General features: G+C 36.6%; 1 protein-coding gene across 1 annotated transcript; it reads right to left on the bottom strand.

The window, feature by feature from the left end:
- Positions 1-1,731: 1,731 nt before the first annotated feature.
- Positions 1,732-13,114, bottom strand: LOC110865368 (transcription elongation factor SPT6 homolog). The gene is made up of 17 exons (XM_022114609.2): positions 12,906-13,114; positions 12,712-12,804; positions 11,710-11,842; positions 11,560-11,641; positions 11,311-11,464; positions 11,090-11,225; positions 10,741-11,008; positions 9,971-10,156; positions 9,766-9,888; positions 8,769-9,152; positions 8,020-8,130; positions 6,577-7,362; positions 6,355-6,496; positions 4,680-5,845; positions 4,127-4,336; positions 3,583-4,054; positions 1,732-2,190 (listed from the first exon to the last, which is right to left on the bottom strand). The coding sequence occupies exons 1-17, from the start codon at positions 12,937-12,939 to the stop codon at positions 1,946-1,948; spliced, it is 4,725 nt and encodes a 1,574-aa protein (XP_021970301.1). The 5' UTR covers positions 12,940-13,114; the 3' UTR covers positions 1,732-1,945.
- Positions 13,115-19,799: the final 6,685 nt, after the last annotated feature.

The following is a 19,799-nucleotide window of genomic DNA, read 5'->3' as shown; positions in this document are numbered from 1 at the left end:
AGACTTTGGCCCACTCGACTTTATAATATGAGTCGGTATAAATTTGAGTTTGTCTACCCCTGTATGCTAGGTCGTGTTATAAGTGCGTGTTTGTCTTTACATGTGTTTTACATTTGTGTATTTTCTTCAAGATCTTTAACCGTTTAGATCGTCGTTTGCTTACTATTTATCACGGGGGATTAAATACTAGTTAATATTAATATTTGTGTCTTAATCCACTCTACCTCTGGCTCTCCAACCTTAATCCATCTCCTCCAAAGTCAATCGAGAATCAAAACCATAATCAACATCTCTCTTATCCTCGTTCGTCGACACTCCTCGAAACTCTAGAAACCTCTATCATCGGCCGACCACCACGACCGTGTCATCGCCCACCCTCTTCTCTCTCACTTTTCCCTTTCCCTCTCTCTCCTCTCATTCTCTCTCCTCAGACGGTTTTAAAAGGCTTGATGAGGCAAAAAGGTACAAGTGTCTAAAGGATGAGATGACCGCTCCAAATAAGTGAATCAGAACAAACCAGTGGGGATAACCGTCCAAATACATCAATTAGAACAAACCACAAGTTCAAACACTATTGGTTCCCATTGGTTTATTGACATATATATTAATATTAATTGTTTTTAACACATGTTAATTGTTTTTGTTGGCTAATACTAATTAAAAAAATTTTGTTATTCGTTCTTTGCAAAAGTCCAGAATATTTTTGAGTGTCGAGTTTTCCAAATAAAACGCATCAAGAAGCTAATAATATAACATTGAAGTATCCGACATTTATTATGAAATTTACATACATATTCAGGCTTTATTACATCACATAAACAACTTTTTTATCCTTTAATTAATTTCACAAAAAAGTAACATAGGATGATACTTCAGTGATCCAAAATTTACAGTTAAAAAAAATACATATATTATTACCTTAAAAAAGGTAAGACACTTTTAGTTTTTGTTACATCTCAATATCCATATCCATTTAATACAAGCACAAGCTTTTTATCTATTTATTGCAACCATTAAATTCATTTTTTATAACTCATCAATCCGTTTAATACGTTTATAATTTGACTTATTTAGACCTGGCAAACGGGTCGGGTCAAAACGGGTTTCGGGTTGGTTATTTTCATCAGTTTAGATAAATAGGCTTCACCAGTTTCATTCTTATTACTTTAAACCAGTATCAGTTGCAAGTGGGCTTTATTTTCATCTAAGAGTAAACTTTTTGTTACATTATGTAACGAGTTAAATGCCATTTTAGTCCCTGTCGTCTGGGCCATTTTGTCAGTTTAGTCTAAAGGTTTCATTTTTCTCCTGTGGGTCCAAAAAGATTTCACCATTGCCGTTTTAGTCCACTGGGTTAACTTCATCCATTTTTTCTGTTAACCAGAAAGGCAATTCGGTCATTTTATATGTAATTCTGTTAACTAGAAAGGCAATTCGACCATATAAAAGGACCGAATCACCATTCTCGTTAACAGAAATAATAGATGAAATTAACCTAGTGAACTAAAATGGCAACAGTGAAACCTTTTTGGACCCACATACGAAAAATGAAAAGTTGGGCTAAACAGAAAAAATAGCCCAAACCACACGGACTAAATGGCATTTAACTCTTATGTAATTTATTACAACTTTGCCTTACATATATTTTAGCTTCAAACGCAGAATCAGCGGCAAAATGGAACTGGAAAATCAACCCACACCCACATGAAGTTATTAAATTCACAGAATAAGTACACCGTAAAACCAAGCCAGTTCATGCTTGGCATTTTATATTTCTATCATAAAAGAGTAGCAACCACAAAAAAATACTAATCCAGAACAAAAATTCAAAATCTAAAAATACAATACAATACAAAATAACAGAAAATAAATAAATCAGCGTATAATATCTGTCGTACAAAGTTTCCGGTTTAAGCTTAACACTATAGATGCATACCCAGAGAGACTACCATCCACTGCCCCACCCAGCACTACTTCCTCCTGTTTGGGACTGCATAGAACTTCTCTTACTGCCGCCACCTCCACTGCCCACACTTCCCGGTGACCGCCCATTTCCACGCTCAGCGTCTCGGTTGTTATATGACCCTCGTCCACCTCGGCCCGGCCGACGACCACCACCCCCACCATAAGGCCGCGGCAGACCACTTGGATGTCCGTCATGATTGCCACCATTCCTATAATCATTCCTACCTGCAATAGAGTTTGTTCACAAGTCATTCAACCAAAATCATCAATCATCACAGTATCACACGAAAGTTTGTAGGGGTATATATGAAATTGCCCCTACATACATACATATATAGAGGCCGGTTATTGTACAAATTGCCTTAACGTACGCCGCGTATGAGATGCAAGATCAACATGCGATTTTTTTAACATGCGATTTTGGTTTTTCTCCAGCAACATGCGAAATTTTTTTTAAAATAAGCGAAAAAATATTTTTTTTAACATGCGATCTTTGGTTTTTTTCAACATGCGAGATTTCCTTTCTGGGGTTATAACATGCGAACTTGCCATAGCGTACGCTTCGTATATTAAGGCAGTTTGTACGATACACTTTTTCTATCTATCTATCTATATATATATATCTGTATATATATATATATATATATATATATATATATATATATATGAGATGGATCTTGAGAAAACTCCTCTTTGTGAAAAAAACTCTTAAACCATTCCTAAACCATAATCCCTAAACCTCAAAAAAACTAAACCCTAAAGGCTAACGCCTAAAAGCTAAAAACTAAATACTAAAGTTAAACCCTAACCTCTAAAAATTGAACCCCGAAACCCTAAAAACTAAACAATTAAAAAATTCAACACAAGTATCAATCATTTGATGGAGTTTTCTCATGATCCTCTCCCTATTTGTGAGGATCCTCAGAGAACCACAAGTAACCAAGTAATTTTTTTCAATTTTGTTTTTCAACCTTTTTTATTAACATGTTATTATTGTAAAAAAAATAAAAAAAAATATATCTACATTGATGATATACATATATGTAGCATGCGAATATACACAAATGTAGATATATATATATATATATATATATATATATATATATATATATATATATATAAAACAACCCCCTTGATAGTGAACTATGTAAACTAATCGTAGCCCTTGATTATCAATACACAAGTGTAAATTAATGGCCAAGATTTGATCAGGATTCGATGATGAAAATACACTAGTGTATTTTAAGATTTGTTAATGTAAATCAATGGCCAGGATTTGTTCACTCAGTTCACAAATACAATAATGTTCACTCTAGAACCCCACCCTATATATATATATATATATATGTGTGTGTGTGTGTGTGTGTGTGTGTGTAGTTTAGGATGTATGTACATGTAACCCGTTAACCTACATATATTTTTTCAAATTTCCTTTTATTTGGGTAAAAGATTAGCAACATATAAATAAAATTAAGAAAAAAAATTTTAAAATTTGCTTGGTTGATAGTGGTTTTCTCGGTTTGCAAATCTCACTTTGGTTCTCGTTTGATCCAATCCTATATATATATATATATATATATATATATATATATATATAAAACTTGTCAAGATTCTCACCAGTTCTAGAGCTTGGGGTGGATGTTCTTTCTCGATCTCCAGACGAGCCTCGCCAGCCACCATCATTGCTACCACCCCAGCCACCAGAACCACCAGTTGCAGGGCTGCGCATCGGGACCATGGCGGCAACCGAACGTATTGACGGTCCAGCGTCTAGTGGATCATCAATATGTCTTTGAAAATACGCCACAAGTCTGTCAATCTCCTCAAACATCTTCTTGCGGAATTTGAACCCTTTCGGATACAATCCAACATACTCGTGATGCGGATTCGAACTCCTAATGTAAGTCAAAATAATTGTGCCCGGGTGTTCAAACGATATACCGAAAGAGTAAACAATTCTTGACGGGTTCTCGTTTTTTTCTTTTCGTAAACTTTCATCCACTTCCGCTTTCCCCCCATCTCTAAACTTGCGGTACGCCAGCATTGTTTTCAAGTTAGCTACTAACGGATCAACATAACGATCCATTACCTGTAAATATATTGAAACATTATAAACCGTATAATCTATATAAATCCAAATAAAAAGAAATATAAATTTGACCTCATCGAGATCTTCAAACACGTCATCTCCTATTTTCAATGTTTTTCCGAGACGCAACATGCTTGTGATATCCTTATTCTCCTTTCCGCCTTCGATAATATCTTTGTGAGCGTAAACACCATCGTAGATTTTTAGCGTCAAAGTCAAATAGGAGGGCCCACGAGAGCTAGGACGAATGATACTCTCACCAGGTTCCTTATCAGACAGCATCTGTTGAATTTAAAATAAAAATAAAGAAATAAATAAATTGTCTCGATTAGTAAAATAATGATGATATAACTTGCACACTATGCAGTTAATGCGGTAAAATATCGGATATCGGTCCTTGACCAATATTTGAGATATAGGTTATCTCGGTAAAAAATCGGTGGGATATCGTTAATTTTAATATCTTGCAAAATTTATCTATAGAGCAATTTAACACTAACAATTCAGTGATATATCGGTCAAATATCGGTGATATATCGGTACCGATATTCTGACCGATATTTGACACCGATATTATACATGGGGGACCAATAACCGATATTAACCGCATAACTTGTACACACACCTCCATTGCTTCATCAGCTGTAATATTCTGAAACCGAGGGTGAACAATCATTCTCGATTTAAAATGCTTCTTCGCTAACTCTTTAGCTTTACGCGCCTTTTCTTTTTCATTATCTAAATTATCGCGATCTTCATAATAATACGGATCCATCGCTTTATTGTTGCGAGATCGGTCACTTCTTAAATCGCTTTCTTTACAACTTAAAAACACCTGGCATCTGCCTTTCACAACAGACTTTATTTTACAAGTTAAGATATCGCCTTCATCCAACTTCTCAGTCAAATCATTGTCTCTACGGTCATCACTATAGTCTTCTTTGTTCAGTAGACCGGTCAACCCTGAGTCGAGAACACATACCGCTCTTTGAGGTTGAACCCTGCGAACAGTCGCTTGGACGATTTTACCCTCGGATAGTGTCTGTTCTGTCTCGCCAGTAAGCATATAAAACTCTTCATCCGCATTCGGTTCCACAAACGGTTTTCGCCAATCTTGAAAACCTTGAATCAACTCCAATCGTGTATGATTTAACGTTTCTTTTTTATTCTCGCGTTTTTTCGATCTGGCGTACTCGTCAACCTCAAGGTTTTTTAACAAATAAGGGTTTTCTCTCACGTGCTCGATCGCCATTTCAAGCATATCTTCATCGTTAACGTCACCTTGACCATCTTCGGTGTAAATATCTTTAGCCAATTCCTGTGCGAGACCGTACGACTCCGGGTGGATTCTCGTATCATCTAGCAAGTCAATGAATTGACTACTGCTAGCAGCGTTTCCGCTTCGACGAACCCGTAAGAACCCAACTGCATTTACAAACACTTTCTTGCCAAGCCCGTGGTTCAGCAAGTCTTTACGGGTGTATATTGAGCTAGCCCGTACTAATGATCGCTGTAATGAAGCTGCTTTCCGTGGCCCAAGCCCGGAAATGAACTGTAACGGAGCAAACAACCATTCATGGCTTATGGCTAGATTTACGTCTAGGCCCACTTGGTTAGTGGCGTCTACCATAATTTGTTCGACCATGCTGTATTTTTCGTCGGGAGTTAAAAAACTTTCTAATGGAGTAAGTTTCCACGATAAAATCTCCTTCGCGGGCCCACAGAGGGTAGCCGCCATTGCTAATGGATTTTGAAGGTAACGTCCAAGGGCCACAGCTCGCCTAACGATGCCTAAAAGGAACATGAAAGTTAGATTTGATATTTTTAACAGAGCAAAATGCCATTTTCGTCCCTGAGGTTTGGCCAGTTTTTGCGACTTTCATCCAAGGGTTTGTTTTTCTGCAACTGGATCTAAAAGGTATGAAATCTTGCCATTTTCATCCGGCGCGTTAACTCCATTCATTTTTCTCTGTTAAGTCAGGGGTATTTCCGTCTTTTTAGCTAACTTAAAGGGCAACTCGGTATTTTTCACTTTATGTAAAAAGACCGAGTATCCCTGAAAAGGACTGAATTGCCCTTTAAGTTAACAAAAAGACAGAAATACCCCTGACTTAACGGAGAAAAATGGATGGAGCTAACAAGCCTAATGAAAATGACAAGATTTCAAACATTTTGGATCCAGATGCGGAAAAACAAACCTTTGAACGAAAGTCGCAAAACTGGCCAAACCTCAGGGACGAAAATGGCATTTTACTCTTTTAAATATGTTATATTCAAAAATAAATAAGTTAATTGATTACCCGATTGTGGTTGAAGCTGTTCTGATGATATACGCGAGTTTTCATACAAGTGTGGGAGAGTCTCATCAGCGTATACAACTTGTAAACTGTCCATTTCTTGCCCAACATCTCTCGGGTGATCTTCAACCATCTTAAAAACGATCTGATAAAAAAACAGGATTAACAAGATTTAATCTATTTAAAAATATAACGGATAAGTTAAAGTTAATTTCGCTTTTTTACCTCATAAATATCCTCCTTGAGCTTAGGACATAACAAATTAACCGCTCCAAGAACAGCAACATGAGGTTTGTGATCCGTCATGAACTTAAGAAGACGTTGTTGGTCGTTCTTTTTACGCTGTTGATCATTAGCGTTTTGACCGCGTATGCTTATGGAACCGGCATACAACACATCAAGAACTTCCCCGTACGAATCCAACATCACAAACGTTGTTGTCGGCTTCCCCGGGCCCCAACAGCACGCCATAACTCTTGGTGCGGCTTCATAGTCGTCAGATGAATTAACATCATGGTCCTTTTTCTGATACGGTGCGACCGATACTTTATCCCATAAATTCTGTCCGTATTCCGTAAGCAACCAGTTTTTCGCTCGACTCGTTAATAACGCTCTCGCCTCTTTCGCCATTGACGGTAAAAGCAAACCGTCGAAAGCGTCATTTATTATCTGCTTTCTTTGTTCGTTCCATAATTGAGCAGATTTACTCACACCGTCACTAAGATAGTAATTATGAGCATCGTTAATTAACTGATCGTGGATAGACGTCGGAAGCTTTACGGAAACTTGGATAAGTTTTTCTTCTTCGGCTTTTTGGATAAGAAGCCATTGGGCATCGTCGAATTTCGTTAACGGTTTGTCTTTTAACCACTTGATCCCTGCGAACTGATGATGTGTGTCTATCGACACGTTGCCGTCAGCGGTGGGATTAGTCGACACCACAGCGTTATCCATAAAAATGCTTCGAACATGCCTTCGGACACATGGCTCACAGCTAATCTCAACTGCCGCCTATAATAAGAGAGCGTAACTAGATTACATTACAATCATGTGAAGATATAACAATAAAAAATAACCAAAAAAAGACATATCAAGTAAGAGTGAGCAGAAAACCGAAAAAAAAAAAAACCGAACCACACAAAAAATCGAAAAAAAAAAATCGAAATTTACGGTTTGGTTACAGTTGCATTTTATGAAAACCGAAAAAAAACGAACCGAACCGAATAATAAGCTAAAAAATCATTTTTTTAATGTTCGTTATATAATGATTTAGGAATTTATTAGTTTTATTCTTGAATGATAAGTATTAATAATAACAACATTAACATGTTTATCTATCCTTGAAATGATAACATAATAAATAAATGATTTTCAACGTATTATAAAAAAATGTCTTAATAAAAACTTCAGAAAAACATAAAAATAGATTAGAAGATTAGGTTTATGTGAACAATATTAATAAAAAAGGTTAAATATAATAACTTAAAGGAAAACATCTAAGAAAGATTCTTAAATCTTGGATTATACTTTGTATTTTTGAATCTTACGTAATTTTGTTCCAAAAACCAAACCAAACGGTTTTCAATAACCGAAAACCGAACATTTTGGTTACAGTTCCGGTTTTACCATAAAACCGAACCGTGTACACCCCTAATATTAAGCAATTACCATATGCCTAGCCCCCCTGAGAACAGCTTGAGGATTTTCAAACATTGCACATGTAAATCTTGAAGCCACTTCTTCTGGTGTTTCCTTTGCATCTTCTAATTCATCGGTTCTCTGCGATAAAAAAAATCAGCATCATGCTACACTATTATGTACAATTGTGAGTAGGGCTGTAAACGAATCGAACGTTTAGCAAACAGTTCGTGAACCGTTCGGCAGGAAGTTCGTTTATGTCCGTTCGTTTAATAAATGAACGAACATGAAAGTTCTTCGTTAGGTTAAACGGACGAACATGAACAGATGTTGCTCATTTTTGTTCGTGAATGTTCGGTAATGTGTGCATTTATGTTGGCTCGTTTATGTTCATTTGTGTTCGTTAATTTAAAGGTTTTTATATGCTGTATTTTAGTTTTATTGTTTTTAGTTTTTAAAAATTTGAAATCCTAGTTATATACTATATGTTCATGTATATTCATTTGTGTTAATAACCGGTGTTTGTGTTCATTTATGTTCATGAACATTTGGAGTTCATTTGCGTTTGGTAAGTGTTCATTAACAGTTCATGAACATGTTCATTTCCTTAACGAACGAGCACGAGCAAAAAATCTCATTCGGTAAGCGTTCGTGAACAGTTAATAAACAGACTCATTCCTTAATGAACGAACACGAACATTGTCTTGTTCATTTGTCCGTGTTCCTTCGGTTCATTTACAGCCCTAATTGTGAGAGGTTAAGAAAGTCAATTTGCTAACCATTTCTTCGAGAGAGATCAACAATCCAAATTCTTCAGAGCTATAGCCGAATTTCGTAGCAACCTCCCAAAGTCCCGATTTACTACAAATGCTATATTGTGATTTCCTCTTCGGTCTCTTGAACTGCCCTTCATCCACACCGACATCACCAGGCGGAAAGTGGAGGTTAAACTTTGAGTCCACATCATCAATCTCTCGTTCTGACTCAGCAACTTTGAGTGACTTTGTGATTGAATCGAACAGCTTTTGATTCAAATGAAGACGTGTTTCATCGTATACGCTTCTTTCTTCTTCAAACCGCTTGTTGTAGTACACCTGTAGTGCGCTTTTTCGTTTTTGAAGCAGTAACCACTTTCTGTCCAACTCCAAGATAGCCCAAAGCAACTATAAAATGCATCCAAATATCATTAACTCCACAAAACAAGTTGAATCAAATATAACCAGGGGTGGCAGAAAACCGAGAAAACCGAGCCAAAACCAAGAGAAGAGATTTAACCAAACCGCACAAAAAAAAACCGAACCAAAATTTACGTTCGGTTACAGTTTTGCATTTTATAAAAACCAAAATAACCGAACCGAATGTCCTAAAAATCATTTTTAATGTTTGTTATATACTGATTTAGGAATTATAATTTTATTCTTTAATGAGAGGTATTTATAATAAGAACATGTTTATTTATATTTGAAAGAATTTATCCATTTCCTACATAAAATAACAAAATTTCACATAAAAAATAAATGATTTTAAAGTATAATAAAAAATGTCTTTAATAAAAACTTTGGAGAAACATAAAAATAAATTAGAAGGTTAAATTTATATGAACAATATTAACTAAAAAGGTTAAGCATATTAACTTAAATGTAAACATCTAAGAAAGATTTTTAAATCTTGGATTTTACTTTCTATTTTTGAATCTTACAAAATATGTTCCAAAAACCGAACCGAACCGTGCACACCCCTAAATATAACAATACACAAATACTCAAATTCAATTACCTTGTGCCACCTCAGCGTGGGTTTTTCATCAGGATTTTTTTTATCATCCTTGTCATCTTGTGGCTCGGGATCTTTAAAAAGACTCCGGCACTCTTCCTTTCTATACATAGCAATAAACGGTACCTGGTAACAAATACATTAGAAGTTGCACAACTATTTAAAAAAGGATGCCGAAATCTGTGATAGACGATAGTACGATACTTACATCCAACTTATGAACATGCATAAATTCCAAAAATCTAACGATATCGCCCTTATCTACCGCCAGCTCATGCCCTTCTTTGCTGAATAACGGTACCATTCCCGTTCCAAGTTGATTAAGAATCCAGTTACTCTCGTCGTCTATACTTATTCCGTCTGTTGGGGGTGGACCAGTGCTTTCCTCAGAGATCTACAAACACAACTTCCGTAAAACAATACGATAAAATAGGCTTGTAAACAAACTGAACGAACACGAACATATAATCGAACACATAGTTTTTGTTCAAGTTCGTTCATTAAGAAAATGAGCATGTTCGTGTTCATTTATTTTTGTTCATTTAAAACCTAAACGAACTGTTCGAGGACGTAAACGAACATAAACAAACAAACAAACAAACTTATAAGAACATAATTTAACGAACACAAATGAACATAATTGACCAAACATAAAGTAGTTTCTTTTATTCGAAAGCCTACTTTTTATTATTAGGAAGACCTATTACTAATAGCTATTTTTATAAAACTAGTTAGAAATCCCGTTTAATGGTATATTTATACATCTGTCACTACTGTGTTTTTATAAAAATTTAAACGAACATAAATAAATGAACAAACAAAACATGTGTTCATGTTCGTTTGTTTATTTAAATAAACGAACATAAACAAACTTCCCGTCGAACCATTCACAAACAGTTCATGAACGTTCGGTTCGTTTATAGGCCTACGAAAAAACAAATATAAATAGAAAATAATATATAGAGAATTCACAGTCACCTGCATTCTTTCAGGAATATCTATCTCCCGAATACGGTCATCACTTTCAGTCATGTACTTTTCAGAAAGAATAATTGGTTCAAATTCGTCTTCTAGCCTCCTTTCCCGCCATTCGCCACTTTCATCATACCTGCTAATCCTTTCGAGCCCTTGTTTTCTTTGCCTTAAGAGCTCATCTACATCACCGAATATGTCATGAGCCTCCTGAATTGCGGTAGATGAGACCCCAGGGGCCTGCCTCGATTTTTTCTTGTTAACCTTTCTTCTCCTGCATTATGTGTCAATTATTAACAACAAACTCTTTGAAAAAAAAAAACCATAAATCTAATGATTAAGTAGATAGATGCACCTTGTTGGTTCTCCGTGTTCATCAACCTCTTCTTCGTCAACGATAAAGTCAGCCATTTCGTCCTCTTCTTCACCGATGTCACCATCTTCTTCTTCTAACTGTTGATCTTCTTCAGCAATATCCTCCAACGGTGGACCTAAAAGTTATAGGCATATTACAATTTTGTCACAAAGAAACTTTGTAAAATAGTATTCTGCATTCAAACTACGCATATGACATACCCTCATCGTCATCAAATAAACTACGTTTAATCTTATCCTCAGCGCTTCGCCCGCCTTTTCCAGTTATGTCATATTCCTCCTCGTCAGAAAATCCAGATTGCCCTTCATCAGCATCGGCCCTTGCTTTCTTTAATCGCTTAAACTTTTTACTCTCCTATAAAACATTAAACAAAGAGATAATTAAAAAATTGTTCAAGCATCGTCTTCAATATGATTTTTTAAGTGGAAATAAAGGGAGCATAGACTCACGACTTTTGGGCGTCGAAATCCAACATTATCTTGAAGAAGCTCATAGTCGTCTTCATCAAGAACGTAGTTCTTCTCCGATTCTCTTAAAAACAAAGCACAAGTTAGAATGCTTCAAAACAAAACTAAAACTAAAACTGAATATGAAATTACCGTTTCTTCCTTTTCTTCTTCCTTTGTCTCTCCTCATCACTATCCGCTCTATCCTCTTCCTCCCCATCCTGATCCTCCTCATCGATATCATCCACTATAAAACCGTCCTTCTCATATTCATCTTGTCCTTCTTCTGATCAAGCCAATAACCAAAAGCACATTAGAAGCCATAACTTAAAAATGGTAAAATACAAAACAACATCAGTCGTTCTTCTAATGTCAAATAAACCGAACGAATCATGAAACCATAGCTAAACATATCACATTTCCAAAACCAGTATTACAAGAGCTAATTCACCTAAAGCCCAAATGACCTTCAAAGTTCAAAACATCCAAAAAAATCATTAATATTAAATCTGACCCCAAACATGACATAATGAATTAATTAATATCAACTTAAAAAGAAAAAAACTTTCATTAGCTCTGCAAATAAAATAATAAATCTATTTGCAGCACTAATGAAAGTTGTCATCTTTTTAACTTCACATTAATCAATTAATTGTGTCATGTTCAAGGCCAGGACTTAATTTCAATATCAACGCTTCTTCTAACATCAAATAAACCGTAAGAGTCACAACATCATAGCTATACACCTCACGTTCACAAACGACCTTCAAAGTTCAAAACACCCAACAAAATCATTGAAATTAAACCCTGACCTCAAACATAACATAATAAATTAATTAACACGAAGCTAAAAAGATCAAAACTTTCATTAACTCTGCAAATAAGTGGCAAAAAACTCAATAATAGCTTCTGAAATTGGGGGAAAACATAGGAACAAAAAAGAAACCCTAACAACATGACATAATAATTTGATTAATATGAAGCTAAAAATATCAAAACTTTCATTGCCTCTGCAAATAAGTGACAAATAATCTAACAATAATCTGTAAAATTGGGGCAAAACATAACGAAACCCTAACAATCTTTCTACGCAATCAATAACATCACCAGTATCCAAATTGAAACAAAATATAAAGAATTACACAAACTTCATACCATCCTCTTCATCTTCATCATCATCTCGATCTCCAGGATCAACATCTTCACCATCAGGCTCTTCTCGCTCATCCTCTTCAACTTCAATCTCATCTATACACGCGAAGAAACAAGCACCGAGCAAAAAAACATCAAATTAAGATACGGATTAGACAAAATGGTTGCAAATTGAAAGTTGAGGATGAGAAGAGCACCTTCTTCGTCGGATAAAATGGTGTTTCCGGCCATTATTATGCAAAAACCCTAAGTGAGAATGTTGCGTTGGAAGAAATAAGAAACCCTAAGGTGGGTAAAGAAAGGAAAGGAAGGAATATGATGAGTGAGTTTGAAGGATTTTGGAGTCGCTGCAGCGTCGTTGAGAGATTATTATACGGACCGAGTTTCGATCGAATTGGTGTTTGTTTGTTTAAAAATTGTCAATCTTGGTTTAACTCTACAACCTATTGTAGATCCAATGGTTTTTTTTTTTTTTTTTTTTTTTTAGAAAAATGCTCGGAAAATCCATGTGGTTTGTCTGTTTTTCATCTTTAGTCCATAACTTTCTAAAATTATACCTATAGTCCTCAATTTTTTTAATTTTATTCCCGGATAGTCCCTGACGTGGATGGGGGTTAGTTTTTGATGTTAGGTGCGTGTGAAATGACAAAAATACCCTTGCTGTCAAATGGTGTGTGTGGAAAATTAATGTGGGACCCATTTTTTATTTCCCTTACCTCCCCAAAACTCTGCAACTATATCGTCACCCACATCCACCATAACCACCACCTGCAACCACCTTCATTAAATCCAGCCCCATTTACTTACCATTCTTCACCGACGACCTGAATGCGATTTCCGACCTCATCATAAACGATGACATGCAACTATGTACCTATTTTTTGTGAAATCTACTGTACAGTGATAAGATAACACAAAATGCAGCTAAAGAATAAAACAACAATCAAAATCATAAATCTTGAAAATAAAATGTAAATAAAAAAGGAGAATAATTTGCGTAAAGAACCCTAATTTATGATTAAATCCCTTCTTTTTAAGGTATCCTTAAAAGCAAATAATCCATAAAAGAATTATAGGAATCTAAGAAATCACAATAAAGTCATCGAGATTCATAAAAAACGTAAGTTAACACAAACAAACCAGACAACATACCATTGAAGAACTCTCCGGCATTCTAATTGGGTTGTACCAACGCCGGGAAGGTTGACGGTGGAGGTAGTGTTGATGTTTGAGAATGGAGGTGGTCTTGCAGTGGTGTGTGGGGAAGGTTGATGGCGGTGGTGTTGTTGATGTTTGCGAGTGGAGGTGTTCTTACAATGGTGTGTGTGGAAGATTTATGGTGGTGGCGATGGAGAGAAGGTGAGAGAGGGAGGTGTAAAATGAGATGAGAATGAGGAAGCAGAGAAAAAAAAGAGAGAAAGGGGTGGGGGTGGGGTTGTTTTTTTTGTTTTTATAGTTGGTAGGTCCCACAAGTATATATAATATATATGTACTTAATTAATTTATTTTGTTTAGTATTAAGGGCAATTTTGTCATTTCACACGCACCTAACACCAAAAACTAACCCTCATTCACGTCAGGTACTATCCGGAAACGAAATTAAAAAAATTGGGGACTATAGGTGTAATTTTAGAAAGTTGGGAACTAAAGGTGAAAAATGAGCAAACCACAGGGACTGTCCGAGCATTTTTCTCTTTTTTCACTTTAATGGATAATAATGCGCTTTTAATTTTTTTATTTTTTAGAGTAAAATGTCATTCTAGTATCTGTGGTTTGGGTTATTTTGTCACTTTAGTCTAAATGTTTCATTTATAGTCTATGGGTCCAAAAAGTTTTTAGCGTTGCCATTTTAGTCCAACTGAGTTAACCATCCAATGACCTCTGTTAGTCAGGGGCACTTTTGTCATTTCCAATTACTTTTATTTAAAGCTTTTATTAAACTCACCTTATATAGAGATGAGTTAAAATGAAAACTGTAACACCCCGTGTTTTCCCAAGAGTCAAAGTCAAAGTCAAGAGTTGACTGTTATTGGAATTAAAGATTAATAAAGATTAATTTCATTTTAGTTTCATTTTGATTTTCATATTATTTGGAGTAAGTGTTGTATAATCAAACTAATCGGCTGATAATCGAACTGTGAATCAACGACCGACTGTGAATGACAGGAAGTAACAATGCAATAAAGCTAATCAATCAATAACCAAGGTGAATCGAATCAATCATCAAGCTCAAGTGTGGGGATTTTAGTACTTTTTATACGTGTGTGTGTGCCTTATGTGTTACTTGTGCATGTTTACTTTTATGTTAAGTGTGTGGTGAATCAATCAAATCAATCAAGACTCAAAGGTGAATCAAACTCAATGGAAATCGAACCCGAAATGGTTGTAAGGATGCTCGTATGTTAGATATAGTAGTTGAGACTAAAAGTAATTTGATTAGGAATTCTATCATTCTCAAATCATCGTTCGTCGAAGTCGAAATATCAAAAATCGTCGCGAAACACTCTAAACCAGGCAAGCCGATCGAACAGGGCAACCTGATCGAACAGGCAAGCCGATCGAACAGGGCAACCTGATCGAACAGGCTAGCCGATCGAACAGGCTGTTCGATCGGACAGCTGCTCGATCAGGGATGCTGTTCGATCAGCTGACCCTTTCCTCTTTTGGAAGCCTATAAATAGGGCTGTCCTTGTCAAACTTTCCACTTTTGGAAAAGCTCTGACCGACCAGCCTCTTCTTCTCACTAAATCTCAGATTTCTCTCAAACCGGTAAGTATTTCGCTCTAATCCTTGTACGTTTTTGTTCATTAATCGATTCTACATCTTTCTATCTTTCAAAACTTGGATTTCAACCATGAAATCACCAAGATCTAGGTGTTCTTGAGTGATGTCATCATGGTGTTCTTGGTGTTCATCAAGAACTTCATGTTCTTGACTTCATTCAACCATGAATAAGCTAGATCTAACCGATTTCCACATCAATAACTTAAAATCTACCAAAGATCTTAACATTTCACGGTGGAAAAGGATTGGAAGATGGGTTTTCATCTATCTTTCAACTCTTTTACACTCAAAAAGGTGAAAACGAGACTTGAACCGATTTACAAATCAACCTAAACAAACACATGGTTCAAGATTCGGGTTTTACCGAGAGATATACCGATTTCGGGTAGAACGTTAAACTTAAGTTCCAAACCGCCTCTGGCCGAGCTTGGGTGATTCCTGCTCGAGTCAGTAGACTAAGTAGGGACTTCAGCTTTGTGGTTCAACTCGTAGTCAAAATATCTCTAAAACATCAACAATTAACGGGAATAACCAAGTGTTAAGTGATAGGTTAACCGAATCGAGTAGCTGGCCGAACGGCTAGGCTGTTCGATCGAACAGCCCAACCGAACGACTATGCCAGCCGATCGACTAGGCTAACCGATCGACTAGCACTTAGTCCCACAAACTCATGAAGTGTAGTATTGACGAGGTACTGTTCGATCGACTACGCCACTCGATTGTAATCATTACTGCTCGAATCATGAGATACTATACTTCAAAACACTTAGACTTTTCGAAACATTGGAATGTCACCCGATCGAGCATGCCAACCGATCGAGTGACATATTTGAAAACAATGAAGTGCTAGCCGATCGGTTGGGCTAACCGATCGAACAGCCGTTCGATCGGCCAACTTGAAAGGTAGTACAAACCATCATACACAAACACATCCTTCACATCAAAGGAAGAAACAATCCACTTGAAGGAACCAGCCGATCGAGCCAGCCGGCCGATCGAATGGATGTTCGAACGGACTTTCAAACCAATCGAACAGCCCACTCGATCGAACTGCTGTCCGATCGAATGGCCTACTCGATCCAAGTACATTGTTTACTTTTTCCGCGTTACTCATCGTTGTGTTATCGAACTATTCAGGCTAACCTATTCTCAGTGCTCCTTTCAATCCACAACCAACCACTGTGAGTATACTCGATCCCTTTTTGCTTCCAGCACTTTTGGGTGTTACATACGTAATCTATCAAATTCACAAACAACACAAACTATTTGAACGCTAACCTACTTGCATGTATTACTTGTCTAAATGAATGCTGTTTATTATGTTTACACGTGGAGTGCTATCTGCCTGCTTTAGCAACGTAGTACTATAGTTTGGACTCAGCACCCGTTCACACGGGGGTTGCTAAGGACAATTACTTGCATGGATTACGGTGGTAATCATGTATTGCGAACTGTCTCGGACAGTCAACTTGAAGTCATTGGTATCGATGGTCCCATGTTGATAATTTACATGCATCGTTTGCCCTTGTGTACGTGCTTGGTTATGCGTAAACTTTTCGAACTTTATATGCTATATCAAACTTGTGTACTCACCTTTACATTATATGTATTGACTTTTATTTTAACGTATGTGACAGGTGTTTAAGCTACTAGCGTGCTAGGGAAGCGAGGCAATAATAAGCTTCTAGGAGCCTGTGACCTTAGGACAGTGTCCATATACCTGCTCCAGGGCCATAATTATCTGTAGATCTTGTACTGGCACCTGTAGTCAGTAAGATCTATAGTTAGCCGTCTAGAGGTCTTAAGACAATATTTAATTCGGTCTGTAATAATTAAGAATTTGAGTTGTCGGAACAGTTCCCATATTGTTTAGTTGATTTCTATGATAACTTGTTATTATTTGGGACACGGTATGGGACGTGTTATATAACTGAATTGTATGATAGTTGTTGTGGAAACTTCTGAACAATCTGTTTCGCTCAGTGCCGCGCCCCGATGATTCCGCCATCGGTTGGGGTGTGACAGATTGGTATCAGAGCCATAACTATAGGGAATTAGGTTAGACACGATCTAGTCCGGATCGCTGTCTTAGAGACCTATACTATAGTTAGGAACCAAGAGACCAAGTTTATGTGCTTATTTTATGTTGTTTCCTTCTATTCTATCATTACATCCGAACTCCGAGCCAAATTTCGTAATTTGGACGGGATTAGGAGTGAAACCCGCAAATTCCTGCCTAAATTACAAATCTTGCCAATTATTTTGTGCAATTTTCTATCAACAAACAGGGGAGAATTATACCAAATTAGGGCTGAAACCCATAATTTGATGAAAACTTTCCTCTAAAATTTTCTTAAAACAAGGAAGAAATTGCTGAGCTAGGGGTGAAACCCTAACCTTGGCAGTTATTCCGACTTTATTTCATCTCGCCAAGGCAATTGACGGACTCCAACGACCTGAACTCACGAGTATGGCCTAGAATGCGCATGCATAATGCCCAAGAATCGAGGCAGAAACATGTCCCCTAGAGTCGAAAGTGTCGACAAGTCAACTGTGAATAGTTAAATTGCCATGGTTAGTCAAAGTCTAGTAGCCGCAGACAATCCATTTTCCGATTTTGAGTGTTGCTTCGTTGATTTTATGTGATTTACTTGTTTACGTATTTTAAGATTCGTTGGTTACTCCATTTGTTATCAATCTGCGTGACCTTTGTTGCTATCCTATCTCGATTCAAATCCCTGTTGATGTGATCTAAACGAAACCCGTGTGCTATGCTACGCTATACGACTAAGTTAGACGATACAATGTGATGCTATCCGATATGCAAACGAACGACACTCGACATGTGACTATAGGGGTCTGTTTGGTATGTAGTAATGGAATGGGCAAAGGAATGGAATGGGTGAGGGAATGGAATGGGTGAGGGAATGAAATGAGTCATTACCATTCCATTGTCTTGTTTGGTTACCCTGTGAGAATGGAATTATACATTACTTTGTGTTGTTTGGTTGACGGAAAAAAGCAAATGAATGGAATGCACTTCATTGTAAATGACAAAAATACCCATGTCTTAAAATAAAAGAAGTTTACCAACTTTCACAAAATTTTCCGATTAAAAATTATAACAAATTTATAGTATAAAAATAGAATAAATTTAACTAACAAAATTCAAAATTCATTCAAAAGTTTCCAACCAAAAAAAAAAAAAAAATCATCCGATAAGCGTCAAATAAAAAAAATAAAAATCATCCAAAATTTGCAAACTTAAAAAAATAAACAATATTCCAAAAGTCATCTTATATCACGTCAAGCAATATATTCAAACATCTTCAAGCATGTTCTGTACCCATTCAAGCCTGCGATCTTCATCAACCTTAAAAAATATTACCATCAACTCCTCGTTTTGCGCGAGCTTACATACAGCCTTGTTACACTCCCGAGTAGTTAGACCTTCAACTTTATTCATCTCCGCAAAAAGATTGTTACGGAGTTCCTCTCTATTGCTCTCCGTTCCAAAAATTCTATTGAAAGTATCTGAAGCCCCCCTAATCTCTGCACCGATTATTTCTGCAGACTCTTTCAGGCTATTCATCAAAGGATCCCAACTGTTGCGCCTTTTTCTCTTTCGCTGGGTACTTGACTCTTCTCTAGAAGCATCATATGAAGGGTTGTTTAATGGTTGATTAACATCCATATCATCTAATCCTTCTCCGCCAGCTTCCGGTTCTTCTCTATTTATGTCTGATATAATATCAGCAGCTGTTTGGGCATCTCTTCCATTGGCCCGGTCCTTTCCAAATACATTACACAAGTCCCAGTAATGAGGGAATTTCTTTGTTCTCCATCTTGCTGCATTTTTGTGCACCTAACAAGCCACATCACCATGATTGAAGTTAAATGAGCTATAAAATTAATATATAGAAACAACAATTATAAAAAGATACAATCTAAAATGATTAGGCATTACCTGTACATAAGCTTGCCAAACAGGTTTGGGAGCGTCAAGCATGTCGTTATCGTAATCCCAACCAAAACCACTTGTATTATCCCATGCTAGCATATCATGTATCGCAGACCAGTCACTCTTCATTGTTTTTACGCGTGACTCTATATGTGGCTTTGCTTTTATGCCAGCTCCAGGAAGTAAGATTGCTAGTTGTCGCTCCACCGCATTGAAGAATCCAGGTTTAAACCCATTATCTGATTTGTAATTAGAACCTGAATTGAGCACATCAAGCATGGCTGCAACAAGCTTCTCATCTTCATCTTCATTCCATTTTTTTTTATTTTTTCCTGGCAGAGCTTCT

The sequence above is a fragment of the Helianthus annuus genome, chromosome 6, assembly GCF_002127325.2.
Source record: "Helianthus annuus cultivar XRQ/B chromosome 6, HanXRQr2.0-SUNRISE, whole genome shotgun sequence".
NCBI lineage: Eukaryota > Viridiplantae > Streptophyta > Magnoliopsida > Asterales > Asteraceae > Helianthus > Helianthus annuus.
Note: the sequence above shows the minus strand (reverse complement) of the source record. Positions and strands in the feature narration are given on the sequence as shown.